We start from the raw sequence: 18550 nt of genomic DNA, 5'->3' as shown, positions 1-18550 counted from the left end.
GGGCAAAGGTGAAGGTCAAAGCCTTGGCTTTGTGTGCAGCTTTTCAGCAGGAGCCCTTTGCGGGAAGCATTCAAGACAAGGGGGCTTTCTACACTTTCCAAAGGAAATGGGGGTTGGTGGGGGAGGACACAAAGCTGGCCTTATACAGAGGCAGCTGCTTCTGCTAACATGGTGGGATTTGAGGTGGGCCTAGAAGACCTCTGTTCTCCTAAAATATTTTCCATTTTGCATGATATTGCATCATTAGGCATTTATCCCTTTGGTATTAACAGTTATTAGATGACAAAATGTTGGGGCTGTGTGTGAGAAAACCTAGACAGTATCAAGTCCAATCCTTGTGTTTCACAGATAGGAACTCAGGCTCAGAGGCGTTAGCACTTATCCTCATGGAGGAAATCTGAATGAATAAGACATGATTCCCGCTCTTCAGAAACTCCAGTTTTCAAAATCCCCCTGATTAGAGAGGAAAAAACTGAAGCTATAGGTATCTTCTGACTTCTCCCAAGTCACATGCTGCTGGGACTAAAATCAGGTCTGATTGTTTTCTGAATAAATGGAAATCTATTACCACACGAGGAAGACTATCCCAATGTTACAGGAAGAGCTGTCGGGCACAGCAGAAGAAACTGGGGACAGCAAAGCAGGCTGAAAATTCCCCTCTCAACCCATTTTAGGAATGAACAAGTAAAACCACGTGACATTTCCTAAGGTTCCATTGAGTGCCCCAAATGAAAACTTCCTGGTTTTAGGGTCACATAGAAAAATAAAGGTAAAGTGGGACTTGTTTCTCCCTTGTTTTTAGTCTTTCATTGAACTGTGGTTTAGGCAACAGTATCTGTGATGACTGTGACTACATGGTTAGTTTATAAATTTGTGTTTACAAAGCCAGCCTTCCAGAAGTCATTCCTCCTGGGCACTGTGCCTGCAATTCCAGCATCTAACACTAGGTGGCTGGTTAAAATTGGGTAGGTTAAGTGATAGGTAACTAAGGAAATACTGTCATCTAGATAAGACCTTTACTGTTGGAACATGACACATTATTAAAAAGACAACACTGATCAACCTCTAACCAACATAGTAAAAACCTCATAATACAAAACTTGAAACAAAGTTTAAAGAAATGCAAACCCTCTAGTTGGGGTGGTGTACCTACCATTTTATACCCAACTTCAGCTGTTAATCTCCAGGCAGTACATCTTTGGTCCATCTCTGTAGCAAACAGTATCAGGACGTAGAAAATAGTCTAAGCTTGGGCTTAGAAGTGTCAGGATCTGGGTTTGAATCCCAGCTCTGCTTCTTACTAGCTGAGTGGTCTTGGGCAAGTCACATATCCCTTCTAGACTGTGAGTCTTCATCTGCAAAGTGTGGTTGTTGTCATTAAAAGAGATTTTTATAAGCACATGAAACCCTTTGCACAGTATCTGGCAAAAGTATGTACTTGACAAATAGTAGCTATAATCGTTAAGTAGGAATCTTCTCCCATTAACAATTATTTAATCTGTTAAAAGTTCCAAACGTCACACACAGTTCCTCAGAAAACTGTTTGCAACTTTCCCCCCTAACTCAACAAAAAGGTATCTCTGGGCCACTTGGCTCACGTATGAACTCTCTTTCTAGTGCAAGTCTTTCTATCGAAAGAGAATGGCTCTGCCAACCACAGAGGTCTTACTTAAGCTGTCTTCACCAATTACCAACTATTAAAGTTGTAAATTAATTTTTCAGCTGAGAAACAAGAAGCTGAGAGTAAGAAACTGGCCAGAGAAGGCACCAAATTACTGGTCACTCTTTGGTCTCAACTTTCCTCCTTCAGCTTATTTTGAAACTGCAGTGTTTTATTCAGAAGAGCAAAAGATGCTCCTTTAAAATCTCAGTTTATTTTTCTGTCTTAACCTTTTTGCTGGAGGCGCCTTAAAAGAGATCCGTCTTTCCCCTCCTAACAGTACAACGCAAGCAGACACAGTGACCCTAGACATTCTCGTGCTACACCATCTCCAAAACCACCAGAGGGTTCTAGGCCAGTCTCTCCTATCTCCAATCAGAGACTCTTGAAACAAAAACCTGAGCAACTGCCTTGGCCTCAAACTTCATCCCATCTTGGAAGGGAGAGGAGAGAGAATGTCCTGACTCACAGCCGACGATGGAGGGTGATTAGGGCCTGAACATCCTTCTGGTTAGGCTGGTGATGGGGGATAGAGGGCTGTGCTGTGACTTACACCCCCATCCCACAGGAAGCCAGAAACAGGCAGGCAATCCAGGTACTGTAAGGATGTGAGACCAACAAACCAGCCCTCACATGTTACCTGTGTGAAGCCTCGTCTCCCATGCACCTCAACTTTAGGTCAGAAATTGACTGAACGGACACAGGTTCAGTGGTTTATATTATGCGAATTGCCTGAATGTAACCAAACACCCAGGAAGTGCTGAAGACAATCCAGCCTATGGGAAGCCTTTGTTGGATCTTCAAACAGTGCTTCTCAAACTTTCCTGTGCATACAAATCACCTGTGCGTATCATTAAAATGCAGACGGTAACTTAGTGGGTCTGAAGTGGGGCCAAGACTCTGCATTTCTAACAAGTTTTCAGACCGTGCTCAAACGGTTGATCTGTGAACTACATTTTAAGCAGCAAACCTTGAAACCCACAAGACTGCCTGCAAGACCTCATTCTTGGAAAGGATTCCAGAGAGACAGCTCACCCTTTTGTGTCGAGCCCCTATACTAAGAACAACCAAATCGCCATCATGTTTTGAGTGCTTGCTGTGTGCTTCACAGATAACATTTCATTTGATGCTCTCGACAGCCCTGGGGGTATTTCACAGAAGAGCATCACTGCGGGTGCAGAGATGCTGAGTAAGGCTGGCCCTGGGTCACGCCGCTATCAAGAGGCTGAGGTAGGATCTGATTCTAATGCCTCCAGTGCTGGAGCAATTGATGCTTATCTGTCTCCACCTTGGAAAAAGCAGAGTTTCAAGTCAGACAACGGACACCACGTAAACAGCCCAGCTGTGAACCCAGAGGTGTTTGAGCCCAAAGCCAGGGCTCAGAACCACCACGCTCTGGGGCTGGCAGAGCTGAGGAGCCACACAGCTTCCTCCAGCAATGCAGCTTTGGAAATTCTCCCTGAGATCTGCCCCAATTCACTCTCACTAGGGGAAATCCAGCCCTTGGGTTCTGGCCTGGGGAGAAACAGAAGTGCAGCCCTTTTTCCTCACTCCCTGTTCCCTCAGCGTAGAGGGGCTAGTGCTGCCAGCCAGCCCCCACCCAGCCCACTGGCTTCCTCCTCTGCCTTCTGAAGGTGCATTCAGGTGAACAGACTCCATCTTCAGGCCGTGCCAGTCCCTCAAGCCCACTGTGGTCTGGAGGTTGGGCGTCCTGGCGTCCTGGGGCCTCCTCAGTGGACATCAGTCCTTGGAGCTTGGAGGTGAGGGGGGAGGAGGTGTTTTCAGGGCCCAGAGCAACTGCGCCACACGAAGCCAGGAGGCCTCTGGATGAATGGATCATCAGTTCATGTGGGCCTGGGGCATCTCCAGGAGTCAGCTCTGCTCCTGCCAGGGAAGAGCTCTGGCTTAGGGGGCTGTCCTTGGGCCTCGGTCCAGTGGGGGTGACCTTGGAGAGCAGTGGCGGGGTCAGGCCAGGGACACCGTGGAGATCTGCCACCAGCACCCTTACCTCCTAAGAAGGGGGGCCCTGTGCTCCCTCTCAATGGACCTCAGTGTTCTTCCCACACCACTACTACCCTCTGCTACCCCTCCTCCCCTCCTGGACCCAGAAACCAGAGTGTCTGGTGCCCAGACGCTCTATGGGAGGAGGCTGGTGGTAGGACTCCCCATCACAAAGCATCTTTCATATGCACCAAAGGCTTCAGCTAACTCAGGGAGGAGGGAAGGCTTCCTTTCACCCCCAGGGTGAAGTCCAAGGCTGGAGTTGGGGGAGAAGTCCTGGGAAAACCTCTTGGGCAGGGCTGCCCCCAACAGAATCTGGGCATCATTATTCTCGACCCCTCCCTCATCCTCAGCTCCAATCCATCAGTGAGGTCTCCTGGTTGTTCCTCTAAAATACATTTCAGATCTACTTCCCTCCCAGCCCTTGCCCAGCCTAGGCCAAGCTACCCTCATCTCTTTCCGTGCCTAGTCCAGCCTCCACTGGTCCCCCGATTCCACGCTTGCTCCCTTTCCTTCCTGTCTATCCCACACACTTGGCTGAGGAATTCTTTTGAAACAGAAATCCGATCATGGGGCCTCAGCCTAAACCCTCACCGCACCTAGGACAAATTCTCACCCCTTAGCATGGCTGGGGACAATGGCACAGCCTGGCCCTGTGTGGAAGCCACGCTGAAAGCTCACGTAGCCTCAATGACCAGGCTTCTCACGACGCCCTAGGGGCCCAGCACCTGCTTCCTTCTGTCTCAGCTGTCCCCTTGCTGTCTCACCTCTGACACACCTGGACTCAGGTAACTGACCTGATGGTCACCTATACCTTGGTGTGAATTTACTGACAGTCCCAGGACATACCTGAGTGCCCTCTAAGTAGGAGTGATTGGATTTGACCCTTGTAAAAGGACATTTGGGCATCAGGTAAGGAAATAATTTATCTCCAGGAAGGAAGGGGTTGGGGAGGTCAGGAATGTCACAGAGACCTGAAATCACTGGCCCCTGGTGACTTTGCCAACATGCAAGACTATTCCTAGTTGCTCTACTGAACTTCTAGTTTAGTGTACTCAGTGTTGTGCCACAGAGATGAGCAAGAATTACACTAGAGTCCAGGACTCTGGACTCCCCATCCAGGGCACATTTTTTTGCACATTAAATTAGACCAGCTGACTGAGACCATGAAAAGACAGCACGTTTCTGCTTAGATCAGAGGCTTCTTGTGGAAAATACCCCAGGATACATTCCAATTGGGGATGAGAGAATTTGGAATGGGTGTTCAGGAGGTTGGTTCCCTCCTAGAATTATCTCTGGATAAGGAAGATACATAGCATCTGTTGTAACGAAGGGCCCTGACTCTTCCCCTGGTCTTGAACTATGGGGATGACATGGTGGAAGGACTAGGGGGCCTGCTGCACCTTGACTTCAAAAGTCACAAGCGCCCTTGATTAGCCGCCTCCTGCAAAGCTTGTCATTCCCAGCAAGACTTGGCAGCTCTGGAGGTGAGGGCTGCAAAGCTCGTGACCCTACTCTGTCATCACGGCATCAAGTCCAGGGGCGCTCAGCCCCCTCCCCACCTTTCAGCCCAGAACAACCATCTGGATCATCACCTCTTCAGAAACGAGCTCCTTGCAGCTTCTGCAGCTTTGCAAGTTACCACAGGCTAGGAGGGAGCGGCAGGAAGTGCAAGCGGGACTGAAAAGTGGAGCTGACTCAGCAAGAGGGGGTGAGCAGGCAGAGCGCAGAGCAAAGGAAACTCACGTGTCCTGCAGCAGAGCCACCTGAGGGAGGGGAAGGCTTGCAGTCCGGGCGCCTCTCCCTCTGCAGTTCACACACCACATTCTAGGCACTACATGCTTGGACCACCCTCCCACACCGTGATCAACCCATTTGGCAGATGAGGAAACTGCCCCTGGAGGCCTGTGACTGCACCAGAGGGGCACAGCTTACACATGCACGTGGAGCCCTCTTGTTCCCAAACAGCTGTGCCTCGGGAGACAGGCTTTGGAGCTTCCTGCTTCCACAGCTCCTGTCTGCCCAGCTCACTGTGGCGACTCAGCCCCCCACACTCCCCACCTGCTTTACAAACCTCTTGCTGTTCTTCCAACGTCCACGTTCAGTCCCAGTTAGGTCACGGCCTTTGCTGTCCCCTCAGCCTGGCACCCCAGGCCCTGATCTGCCCATGCCTGGCTCAGTTCAGGTGTCACCTCTGCAAGCAGCCTTTTTGGATCCCTTAATCTCAGATGCCCCAGCCATGTGACCTGGCTATTTTTCTTCCCAGCACTTCCCACTATTGGAAATAGCTTACTTGTTTGTTTACTTCCTGACTCCCCCACTGGAGGGTGAACGTCCTGAGAACGGCAGCCCAGTCTACCCTGTTCTCAGCTACACCACCAGTGCCTACAGCTGACACACAGTAGGTGCTCACGTAATACGTGCAGCAGGAATGAATGCATGCAGCTCTTCCACGTAGCATTCAGAACAGGTTGCCAAAAGCAGGCCCTGAGAACCACTCGCCCCAGATTACAGAGTGAGAGAATGATTTTGGGGCTGGGGGCAGTAATTACAGCAAGAGGAGACCCAGTACTTCAGAGGAGGTTAGAGGAAAGTTGCTTTTAAAACAGCACATGGTGCCTCTCAGGCCTATAATCTTGTTGATCTTTCTAAAACCCTGGCATTACCAGCAGACCCTGTTTTTTCTTCCCCATCACATGGAAGGTTTGCCTTTTCCTGCCATCTCAGGTCATCAGTGGGGCTCAGAAACCTCTCAGGTCCTCTCCCTTGGGGGCTGCAGTACCTGCCAGCATCTCAGAGCCGCTGCCTCCATCACAGCCTCCCCGGCCCTTCGGACGGGGCTTTTTCAGGCTGGCGCCTGGTGGAGACATGCGGCAACGCCTACAGCCCAGGGAGAGGGCCAGCTCTCCCCTCACGCCATGAACCGGCTCTAGTTAAAGACATCCCTTCCCCCTGCTTCCTTCTGTGCTGGAACAAACACCGGATCTGCTGCACGGGGCTCTGGGGGGCAGGGAGAGGAAGGACCTGGAGACCGTGCTTGCAATTCACCTAGCACCCTCCTGCACTGGGCTCCAGAGTGCCTCTTCATTAAGGGGCCGGTATGTAAACTGGTGAGTGGGTACCAAAGAACCCAGCATGCTGGCTTTCTAAAAATACACCCCCCTAAGCTTGTAAGGTCACAAGGCTGCCTGCAGGCTGAGAGTACCTACTTTGATTATAGTGAAAGGTTCACTTTTCTTCCTAAGCTATCTAGCTTCTCCATGCCTCACCAACCCAGGAGTATGTACACCTATGGGTGGGACTGACTCTGCTATTAGGATGAAAGGGCTTTCTGGAAGCTCAGAGGCCCAGTACCAGCCAGTACGGAGACACAGATGGCTTGCAAGTGGGAGGAGACAGCAAAGTCTTCACCGAGTGAGGTCCCCTCTTTCTGCTCCACTGCCTGGCTTCTGAAGTCCCTCGGTCCCTTGCCACAGCAGTTTGCTTTTTACATCAGCAGCTACACATTCTACTTCACTCTGTAATGACCATTTCCTCCCAGGGAGCCTCCTCGGGCTGGCAAACTTAAGATACACAGGAAATGTACTCCAATCCCAGGATGGGCAACAGGAGATGGATTTTCCACAATTGTCTTTTAAAACAAGGCAGAAAGTTCCATGTAAACAGTAATTTGCAGAGAGGCTGCTGACTCCACCATGCTTGGCCCAGTGTCCTAAAGAACTTCACTTCTGTCCACCCCTCCCAAAAGCAGGAGACCCCAGAAAGCACAAGAGACACTTGTGAGACAATCCTCTCTGCTCTCTTGCATTTTTGCATGTCTTGTCAACAAAGCATTAACTGCCTTTTGTTCTGTTTGTATAAAGGTGCTTGTATAGAAGACAGAGGCAATGTCTTGCTCAGGAGCAAACAGCAGGTTTGCATACAGCCTTGGGAGACACTGAGATAGTCTCTCTCCAGAGCAAAAGGGGTAGGTTTGCTTACTGCCCGTTATAAAAGAGGTGGGCTCCCTAATATCTGGTTCCTCTCCTATAAAGTAACCCACTGCGCGTTCAAGCATTCCTCTGGGTCTGTGGAGTCATGCCCTGGGGGACCTGGACGCAACAGGAGCTGATGCAAATGTGCTGATGTCAGGCTGCCATGATGAAGTCTTTTTTCTCTGACTTGGGAGCCTCGTGTTTTCCACTGGCATCCAGGACACTGGGGTAAGCTAACTGGCTTGCAAATAGGGTAAAATCTCAGGTCTTCCACCATTCTTGAGTGGAGTAGTTGTGCTCCTCCTACTGAGGTCAACCCTGCTGCTCAGTCTCTGGGCTCCACGTCTGCCATGTTTCCAGCAAACTCAGAAGAAGTCCCAAATTATAAAAATATACATAAACCAAGGAAAGAATAACTTAAAAAAAAATAGAATGGTCTATTTTGCAAAAGGACTTTTCACATGCCTTTTTTAAAAAAGAACAGCATTTTAGGACACCTAAAAGATGAGGTGATTTGTTCTAAAGAGAAGAATTTACTTTGAAGTTTTCAGGTATAAGCCCTAGTATAAAACAAGGTCCACCCCTGCTTTTCTGTTGGAGGTGGGAATGCCAAGAGGTCAGGCTGGGAGTGGAGCTTCTCCAGGAAATCAAACTACTGTCTCCTTCCTAAAAACCAGCTGGCATCCTTGCTTATTGGCCCTCTCTACCTCCTTACAATAAAAATCAATTACTTGGGTCTGCAGCCTGGTTAACTGAGTTGTGCCAGTATCCATTTCCCAGGTTTGATAATGTACTATAGTTATATGAGATTTCACTACTGGGGGAAGCTGGACAACGGGTACACAACTCAATGGCTACATGATGGTGCAAAATGATCTGACCTCTCCTTAAATTGGGAAGAATGCCACCTACCCTATAGGATGGTGGTGGAATCGGAGGGGAGGAATACAGAGTGCTTAGGAGTGCAACTGCAACATCTTATGAGTCTATAATTATTTCAAAACAAGGTTTAAAAAAATGCTGTGACTTAGGAAATCAAATAAGCAATCCTGTCAGATTCATAAATAAATGAAGACAGTACTCTGAAAGCCTTGGGGCTAGCCTGTTTGTAATCATATTAAAAAAATAATAAAGTAAACGGCTTAACTGCCCCCCCCCCAAATCAATCACTCAGTTTCAGTGACCCCAGCCACTCAGTGGCATGAAAGGGCCCTTACAGGTCACCTGAATCCCCACAAGGTTCCGGTCACCTCCCTGCCCCATACAGTGCATCCCTGAAGCACAAGACAGTGATGGCAGCCAGAGGGACCGCCAGGATGCTGGGTCCTCAGGCAGCACCTCCCAGGTCCCTAGCTGAGGGGACACGGAGGCAAGAAAGGAGGGGCAAAGACAGTCCAGCTGAGGTTGGCTGTGGCAGTTCCTTCCTGCCCGGCACGGTAGGAAGGATCCCAGCTCTGCCTCGGAATGGCTAAGTGATGTTGGAAAGTGATTTGACTTCTCCCTAAAATGAGGATAATGCCACCTACCCAGTGAGAACTGGAGAGATTTGGAGAGTGCCTAATACAAGGCTAGGCACCCAGGAGGAGCTCCAAAAAAAGGGTATCTGTATCTACCTTATATAAGGGAGAACAGGCCCAATTCATGATCAATCATCCAGTATGTGCCCAGCCCCACGACAGCAATACAAGAGAAGTAGATAAGGGCCTGTCTCAAAGGAAGGCCACGAAGGTCAGCAAAAAAGAGCCAGGTGTGTCTCCATCACTTGTTCATAATGTGTGGTTTGGAGGCCCAGGAAGGCCTGGAGGGAGGCACTCCCCTTCTCCCCACCTCCGCCTCCGCCTCCCCCTTCCAGGGCATCTGGGCCCTGGAGTAACTCTCTGCTCCTTCATGCCCCCAAAACCACTTGGGTTTTCTCTCCAGGGATGCCTTGCTGGAGAACCACCTGTCCCATACGGCCCATAACTTCTTCATGCCCCTCCTATGGGCGCTGCAGGTCTCACAAATCAGGGCCCAGAAAGTGGGTTCCAGCCCTGGGGGAAATAATTGGGGCGCGGAGGCCATCTGTCATTAAGGGCAGTTTCCCTACAAACCTCTCTACAGTATTTGATTGACATGCTAATTCAGAGCACTATGCTGGTAACTGTACTGTTATCCCCTCTACCACTTTGTTGGCCCTGCTCACAGCCTCCCACGCCCTAGCCCCTGTGCCAGAAGTACTGTAGAACACTCCGTCTCCTGAGAGCCATGGCACATCTTGGGTGAGGTTCTCTGGGGATAGAGCCTCCACCTTTGGCCACAGAAGCCTGGGGCCCTCACCGCTCTTCAAACCTCCAGGCTGACCCTGAACTCAGGCCATACACCTCCCAGACATGCCACAAGTCTGTGTCCTAGATCCTAAGATCCATGGCTTAAGTGCGGAATTTTCTGCCAGGATTTGACTGGCAGATGAGCGAGCACATAACCATGTGAACCTCAGATTCCCTCTCTTCTCTCAATTCCTCTGCTTTCTTTGTCATTTCAACCAGCCAGTCAGACTTCTATGAGCCCCTAGCCATGAGCCTGCAGCCAGGTGGGCCAAAGCACAGCGGCTGCCCTAACCCTCCAAAGACACCCCCAGGCCGCATACTTGGGCAGTAGAAATGCACATCGAGTCCCATCAACTCTGAAGCTAAAATTGAGGCTCCTGTGAAAATAACAGGTGTTTTCTGCTTCCACCCCTTGGGTTCTCCTTGCTCCGAAATTCCAGGCAAGGCAAAGGGCTGGCAGAGGTGTTCCCGGGGCTGGCTGCTACCCTCCCCAGGCTGGCAGGAGCCAAGGCTGCTGGATGACCTCAGCATCTTTGAACTCTCTGAGGTTCTACTGAGTCATTGCTGCCAGGGCTTAGCCTGGGGAATCACTAGGTGACCACAGATGCCCCCTCCAAGGCAGGGAGGTGGAAACAGAGACTCAAGCTGGTATCGGGTAATACAGCAGACCTGCAGGTGCCCTGTCCAGAGCCCCTACCAGCTGGTGCTCCCACCCTGCACTCTGTGGGTGTTAGCTGCTAAGGGTTCACAACTGACCCTTCTCCGGGGCACACCCTCAGCCCTCAGCCCGCGGGAGGACCTGTCCATATTTCACACTTCTAGGAGAGGAGGATGCTCACAGACCCAAATGACTGATATCCTGCTATGGGGAGTAGAAATTGTCCCCTAAGATGGGACAACTCTGTGGTGCCATCCATCTTCCAGAGCTCCTAGTGGGATCCGGCTGAGGCCAGGCTCTGTCCAGTGTCTTCCCCTACCCTGGGCTGCTTCTCTCACTGCCAGAGGATGCTCACCTGAGAGCAGCCCTCAAAAGCCAAATTGCCTGAGCATCCTCGTCTCAGGTTCTGTTTCCAGGAAACCTGACCTAAGGCAGGCACCACTCATTACTGCCCTTCTCTGAAACCCTCTCCAACTGGGGGACCAGCTTTGATTCAGGGTTGTGGGGTGGGTGGGAACCCTCATGCCCACTCGGCCCTCGGTTGCTTGGTCCTGATTATGTTGGGCTGTTTTTCTTCAATCTTTTTCTTTCCTGTCCAAGCCAAGGAGTGAGTAAAGTACGAAAGGGTTAGGGTCATTCCCCATGGGCAGGAGGAAAGCCAGGAACAGGGCCTGGGAGTCTCAGGGTGGGATTCCAAATGGCCAGCAATGTCTGCTCTGAAGTCCTGGAGAGCAAACGAGCAAAAGGGAGACTGTGGCGAGAGAGCTCCACTGAAGGAAGGGGAGAAATGCAGAGAAGCAAGGGGGAAAGGAGACTTCCTTCAGGATGAGATGAGAGCAGAGAGCCAGTCACCTCATTCCTCTAGACAACATTGCCCACCAGGTATAGGTCACATCTATGTGGGCATTGCCAGGGACCTGTGCTTGTCTTTTCCCAGGAGTTGGGGACAGCAGTGGGGTGAATTTCTTTCCTAATAGCTGCCATTTATTGAGCGTTTACTGTGGGACAGGCACTGTGCAAAGCACTTTACATGAATTTGTTTAATCCCTAGAAGAGGAAACTGAAGTTCAGAGAGGTCTCAGTCCTGCAGCAGCTGTTGGGTTATCATCTCCTGGGGTAGCTGATGTGAAGGGGAGCCCTGGCCAAGAAGTCAGAGACAAGAATTTTGGTGTTGGCTATACTTCCTGGCCGTGTGGCTTGTTCAAGTCTATTTGCCTGCATTGGCCTCAATTTCCTAGTCAGTAAAATGAGGATAATAAGCTCATGGGGAGGATCAACTGAGATGACATATGTGAGTGTGCTGTGTGACAGGCTAAGCACAGGTCAGCAACTGGTAATAATAAGGGCTGACATTTATTTAGCCTCTACTAGGCACCAGCCATAGTTCTAAGCACCTGAGACATATTAATTCACTTTACCATTATAACAGCCTCCCCAGGAAGCAGATATGTTATCAGTCCTATTTTCCAGGAGGAAACTGAGGCCCAGAGAAGGCATTACAACTGGTAACCAGCAGAGCCAGGGTTTCCAGGGGTGAAGCCATGCAGTCTGACTCCTGAGACTGTGGGCTGTAGAAGGATGTGAGCCTTGCAATTCACCCCACCCAACCCCGCCCATCCTTCGAGGTCAGCTCCAGGTCCCCCTCGTTCAGGAGGCCTTTGCTGACTTGGGCTCACAATGAGCTCCTTCTCCATCAAAACTGGAATTTCACAGTGATAGAGGTCACATCCTGCCTTAAATGGTTCTCTGATTAGAGAGTAGATCTTGTCTCTCTCACTAGCCTGAGGGTTCCTTAGATGAAGGAAACAAATCCATTTCTCCCTGGACTCACCAGCCACCCCCACCCAGTCCCTGGCCCTGGGCACTCATTCCTGGGCCTGGGCACAGGCTAAGCCCCTCAAAACACCTGCTGAGTGAATAATAGTGGGGAGCTCTTTCCCTGGAGTGCTGGCCACGGAGTGGGGGAGGGCAGGGGGAAGTCGGTTCTCCTTGAGCAACAGGCAGCCTTCATGCCCCGAGGCTGGGTCCCCTTGGCACCAGAGCTGCACACCAGCTCCACTGGCTCTTGGACACTTGTGTCCACAGCATCCCAGCTGCGCTCCCAGGTCCTCGGTGGGCATAGGAATCGGACTGTACTGGAGCAACATCTAAAATCCTTACAAACTTGGGTGGTGGACGTTCCAAACTGCCTCAAGACCCAGCGGAAAGCCAGGCAGGGTGCAAAAGTCCCCCACGTTAACTCCCAGGCAGGGACCGGAGAAACAGTCCTCTGTCTCCATGGAAGGGGCCCAGGGCTGAGATTCCCTACACCCTCACTGACTCATTTTGGTCTTGTCTAAACTGTGGATTTACAAGTTCTTCTTTGTAGCTAAATTAATTCTCTCCAATTTTAGCATTAAGACTTGGAGGACAGGTGGCAATGCCTGCTCTTGTCTTGCACTGCTTTTGAGGATGGGGCTGCATGAGAAGCATCTATTAGGGAGGAACCACTGTCTGTGGGAGGTGCCCCTGGGGAGGTTCTCGAGTCAACAAGCAGGTTAGTACCGTGGGCTGGCAGCATGCTAGGGATTAATGAGACACGGATCTGCTTCTCACAATGGTCCCTGATCGCTGTCACTCTGGAGGCTAGCCCGGGGAGGTCCAGGCCCAGCAGCAATGGAAGGTGAAGACCACTGTGTGGGAAGGCCCCCCTGGGAACAGTCCCACCCCCTGGCTTGGGGAAAGGCTGGAATCCCGAGAGCCAGGAGGCAGCACCGCCCACTCGATTCAGGGCAAAGAGCCCGGTTTGGAGCAGGAAACAGAGTTCATGCCTCAGCTTTGCCACTTTTATGGGCAGTTACTCAACGTCTCTGAACCCCAACATCTTCATCCCTCAAGTGGCAATTATAACACACAGCTGAGTGCGGAGATTTGTATACGATCACAAATTAAAAAGCACTTTGTAAGCTATAAATTCATCACAAGCTATAAGACATCATAGCAATAGCAGATTATGACACACCTGAGAAGATGCCCTCTAAGTTATACAACATAATCAATTGCCTTAAACATGTTCCAAAATGGTGTGGTGGTTAATGGCCTTTATGACCAGATGGACCTGGGTTCAAATCCTAGCTCTGCCAACTCACAGGTTGGGTTATGTCAGCTATCAGGGCCTCAAGCGATAACGGTGCCAGGAGGACTCGAGCAGGTTGGACGGAGAAGCGTGCTCAATTTAAGGTTGTCTACGATTATCATGAGAGCCAGTGGAAAGAGTTCAGCATGCAGTTTTGCATCTTTTCACAGGAAAACTTGATCTCGCTGTGCTTTTTGTAAAAAGGCAACCAAAGTCCCAGAGCCTGAAAAACTCCTAAATTACATGGCCCAGGGCCACCTCTGCTGGGGTGGTGGGAGAGGCCCCAGTGAGGACAATGGCCTTCAAAATCAAGGGCTTCTGATCCCCTGGGGAGTTGTTAACATGCAGATTGCTAGGCCCACCCAGACCAGAATTTCTGGTGTGGTAGCCAGCCTTTTCTTGGCCTACAGAATGTCTCTCTCCAGGGTACCCCCCTGGCCCCTCATCAGCACGGCCATCCAAAGCTTACCTGGAAGGAAGGGGATGATTCTCTGCTTGGGGTCCTTCTGGCCACCTTCGATGGGAAACTTATCCAAAAGCTGCATCTGAGAAGCCAGACAGAGGGACAGGATTCAGGAAACTGGAATGGCCCTCAGCGACCCTTCCCTACTCCACTCCATGGCTCCAGGGCCTCACCATCCTCACACGGATGAGTGATGCCTGAAATCCCTCATTTCACAGACGATTAACAAACCACATGGGGCATGAGAGGGAGGAGGCCAGAGTGCTCTATGCATCAAAGGCAGTGTGTGAACAATCTCCAGGAGGGCTGATGGTGTAGGGGGAGGTTTCTGGAGATGCCCCCACTAGGTCATGTAGGGACCAGCAAGATCTCAGTCCAGGCTGCAGGTGGGGTTTCCAGAGGCTTCTTTTGACCCAGTTTCTTTCAGAATGTCATATGTTGGGCGAGTCCTTCAGCCACCTGCCATCCCAAACCCCCCTGGGCCAGGATGGGGAAGGCTCCACCTGATACTTCAGACAGACCACCCACTTTTCAGAACCGCTCTGTGGAAACAGACCCAGATGTTATTTTAATTGCAAAACCAAATCCAGCCCTTTGCCCCCAAATCTGGAAGACCCCCTCCTCCGTTTCCTACCTTCCCACCCTGAGATCGCTGCTGTTTTTCCAGGGACAGACCCATTGGAAGAGTTTCCAGGGTTCTGGAGGAACAACTGTTTTTTTTCTTCTGCTGTTTTGGGCTGAAATTCTGTATAAACTGGAAAAACACACAGGAGACAGGATGGACGAAACCACGGCCTCTGTGCGTGTGTGGAGTTAATCTCCCTCCCAAGGCGCAGGCAGGAGGTGGAGCAGAGTAGGGACAGCAGAATCCAGCCCCGCTGCCCCAGCTGTGTGACCTTGAGCCAGGCTGGAAGCTTTCTTAGTTAGACTTCAGGAGCCTCATTGGTAAAATGAGGAAGATTCGTCACATGATATCTGAAGCCCATCCCTTCCTTTGAATATTATTAAACATTCATCAAGCATAGACTTAGAGCACTGGGCATTAAGAAAATGTCCATAAAGAAAAGAAATGAAGTCCCTCCCCTCAGGGAGTTTACATTCTAGTCGGGAAGACAAAGAGTAAACAAATAAATACGTACAGTGTTGGGGGAGAAGTGCTATGAAGCAAAATGAAGTAGGATAACCTGGTGGAGCAAAAAAGGAATAAACAGTTCTTTTATATAGAGTGGGGAGGAAGGCCTCACAAATCAGATGGCAATTCAGCAGAGACCTTCAGGAGGCAAGGAAGTGAGCCGATGTGGAGGGGGAGAATGTTCCAGGCCGGGGAAGGGCCAGTGAAGTGGAGGCTGGAGTGGAGGGAGCAAAGCGCCAGCTAGGCAGTGAGATCCAAGAGGCAGGCTGGACCACGGGGAAGATGGCTCCAGTCACAGGGAAGAGAATGGGCCACACCGGGGAAGCAGGGAGACCAGTTAGGAGCCTACTGATTGGCTTGGACCAAAGTGCTGCCTTGGAGGTGGTGAAAGCGTGGTCCTTGCTGGATTTGACGTGAGTGTGCACACATGTGTGTGCGCACGTGCACATGCACGTGTGAATACTTCCATCTACCCACCTACCCACCCAGCTCTAACACGTGATTTCAGGACTCTCTCTTGCACAATCATTATCCAACATACATAGGCTATTTTGAGCCCACACATGAAGGGCGGGTCATTGTTGGATTCCATTCCAAACAAGACAGACTGCACCATTATTAACTTTCACTTCCCTGAACACAGACTAAAATTTAACAAAAGCTGGCTCATGAGTTTTCAAATGTCAATATTGTAAGTCCATCTCTCCAACATTTCATAATTGCTGGCTATGTATAAATAAGGACTATGGGCCATAACACTATAAACCTGTACTTAGGATTTTTTTTTTTAAATAATAGATTTTCAAGTAAATTCTACACCGAGTAAAACTCTTATTTTCTCCTTTCCCCATTTTCCTCACATATTCTATTTTGTAAATTTTACTTCTCTATTACGTAAGTAATTCATATTCATTGAGGGGGAAAAACTAGAAATTATAGAAGCAGTAGATGGTCAAAAAGAGTAAGAATCACTCATAATCCTCCCCCCCTGAAAAAGCAACATTAATATTTGGGATATATATATCCTTTCCAGATGTTTCTACATGCATGTAGATAAAATAGGCTCATCAATACTCTTACAGTATATAATGACACTTTCCCATGTCAATGAATACTTCCATATCATCATTCTTTTATTTTATTTTATCTTTTTGAATGGAGGTACTGGGGATTGATCCCAGGACCTCGGGCATGCTAAGCATGCACTCTGCCACTGAGCTATACTCTCCTCCATATCAACATTCTTAATTGTGACACAGAATTTCAATGTTTGAATGGGTCACAGTTGATCTGCCTACTCCTCTATGGCTGGATATTCACTATAACATGTAATACTATAGTGAACACCCTTGTCCATGTATCTATGCACGCTTTCTTAGTACATTGTCTATTTTTTTGTTTCATCCCCTTGAAATCTATGCAAATTTACAGGTGTCTTAAATCTTTTCTGGGAGAAGATTGAGGACAAACAGATGGATAACTAATACGTGCAGGCCAGGCCTGGGGCCTCTGAGCGGCTTCGTAGGATTTCTGAGGAAGAGTACAGAGACGAGGAGGAGAAAGGCAGGCCCAGCTGCGTGCCCCGGCGCGGCGTGATCTACCCTCATCAGACCACTTTTCTCCTGAAAGAAGGGAGCTTGCTGTGCCCAGCAAGCCGAGGGACTTAAATCGCCCTATCTCTTTGGGGCTCAAAGGAGTTAGGCTACAGAAACTTTAGGTTTCCTATCAGCCCTGACATACATTTGTTCTCTGACTTGTAAATTCTTTTTCAGACCCAAGAGATTCTCACTGACAGTGCATAGGGAAGGGGGTGCCAAGAGGAGTGGGCCAGGGCAGGTAAGATTCATACATTCCTTCCTTTCCTCCAAAAACATCTGTGGTGGGCCTTCCAGAGGCCAGGACCTCTGTTAGGTGCTAGAAATAAGTTAAATCACGGTCTTTACACCAAGGAGCTCGTGATCTAGATCTTAAGCAGGTCTTCAGAGCCTTCCACACACATACGAAGCACCTCTGCCGACGTGTTAAGATTCAGTGGGTCCGAGTGGGGCCCGAGATCCTGCATTTCTACCAAGCCCACAGTGATGCTGAAACTGCTGGTCCATGGACCACACTCAGCAGCAAAGCTCTAGAGCTGTGCAGTCTCATATGGCCATCAACACCTCCATGTGGCTCGTGAGCACTGGCCCATCCAACCTAGTGTAGAATATGTACCAAGTTTTGAAGACTTAGAACAACAAAAAAAGTGAAATATCTCATTAACAATTTTCGTATTGAATGCATGTTGAAATGATAATATTTTGGGTATATCAGGTTAAGCAAACATACCTTTAAAATAATTTCACCTGTTTTATGTTTGTAAGTAGCTACTAGAAGAATTTAAATTATCTATATGGTTCAAATTATATTTCTATTGGACAGGCTGCTCTAGAGCAAGATGGTTCTCAAAGTGTAGTTTGAAGTCTGCTTGTACCTGATACCTTGGGGTAGGGGAGAGTGTTTGTTAAAAGTGCAGCTTCTTGAGCCCAACCCAGAAGTCTGTGAAACTTTGTTCTGGTGCTAGAGATAGACGAGCAAGTTCTGGAGTGACAGGGAATGGTGAGGATCTATGAACAGGATCCTGTGGGACCTGAAGGAAGAGGTCAGGGAAGACTTCCTGTAGGAGGTGAGCCAGCTCTATCTTGGCAGAGTGATAGTCACATTCCCTGTGTCTTCCCTGCCAAAGAGCAGTCTGAATTCTCCCCATGGTTCATGTGTTTCCCAGGAGGCAGGGGTCATCTGATGGCGCCGTAGATTTGAGTTTTCCTTCAAAAGTCCTCCTGAGGATGCTCGCCAGCCAGCCTCCCTTCCACCTCCTCCTTCTCTAACAGATTTTCCTCTTCCCCTACCTCTGCCTTAGTCTGGGCCCACCAAGGCCAAGACGAGCCCATCCATTGAAAGTCCTAGGTCAACAGGTGCTCTCTAGAGCTGTGAGCACCCAGCTGGCCTGCTGCCTTCCACCCCCAGCCCTCAGGTGCTGATCCCAGCCACATCTGTCACTTAGTCCCACCACCGCCGCTGAGCCTTGGCATCTACCCTCACTGGCCTCCCCAAGGCCCACTGGCCACAGGGAAGATGATGCACTGCTCACGAGATGCTGGTGACATTTTCTCTGTCCACGAGTCACCTTTCAAAAAAGGCAAATCCCCTGGGTCAGACTCCAGAGCAAACAAAATACAGGGGACCAGCTGAAATTACTGAATGT

The 18550-nt window shown here is 49.7% G+C and overlaps 1 protein-coding gene and 1 long non-coding RNA gene across 5 annotated transcripts in view; one reads left to right on the top strand and one right to left on the bottom strand.

The window, feature by feature from the left end:
- SH3PXD2A (SH3 and PX domains 2A) overlaps positions 1-18550 on the bottom strand; it is a 230898-nt gene that overhangs the window by 131662 nt on the left and 80686 nt on the right. For 3 of the 4 annotated variants that reach the window (XM_014557825.2, XM_014557826.2, XM_032491006.1), the window contains one exon: positions 14184-14259. In XM_014557825.2, the coding sequence (XP_014413311.1) occupies positions 14184-14259 (76 nt within the window). Of the gene's footprint in view, positions 1-14183; positions 14260-14811; positions 15070-18550 lie in introns of those variants that run through there. The other variant, XM_014557827.2, reaches the window with a different exon arrangement.
- LOC116667034 lies at positions 421-16854 on the top strand. The gene is made up of 3 exons (XR_004323807.1): positions 421-505; positions 12579-12581; positions 16845-16854. It is a non-coding gene; the product is annotated as an uncharacterized LOC116667034 (long non-coding RNA).

Source organism: Camelus ferus, chromosome 11 (assembly GCF_009834535.1).
Source record: "Camelus ferus isolate YT-003-E chromosome 11, BCGSAC_Cfer_1.0, whole genome shotgun sequence".
Lineage (NCBI taxonomy): Eukaryota > Metazoa > Chordata > Mammalia > Artiodactyla > Camelidae > Camelus > Camelus ferus.
This window is presented reverse-complemented; position numbering and strand designations above follow the sequence as displayed.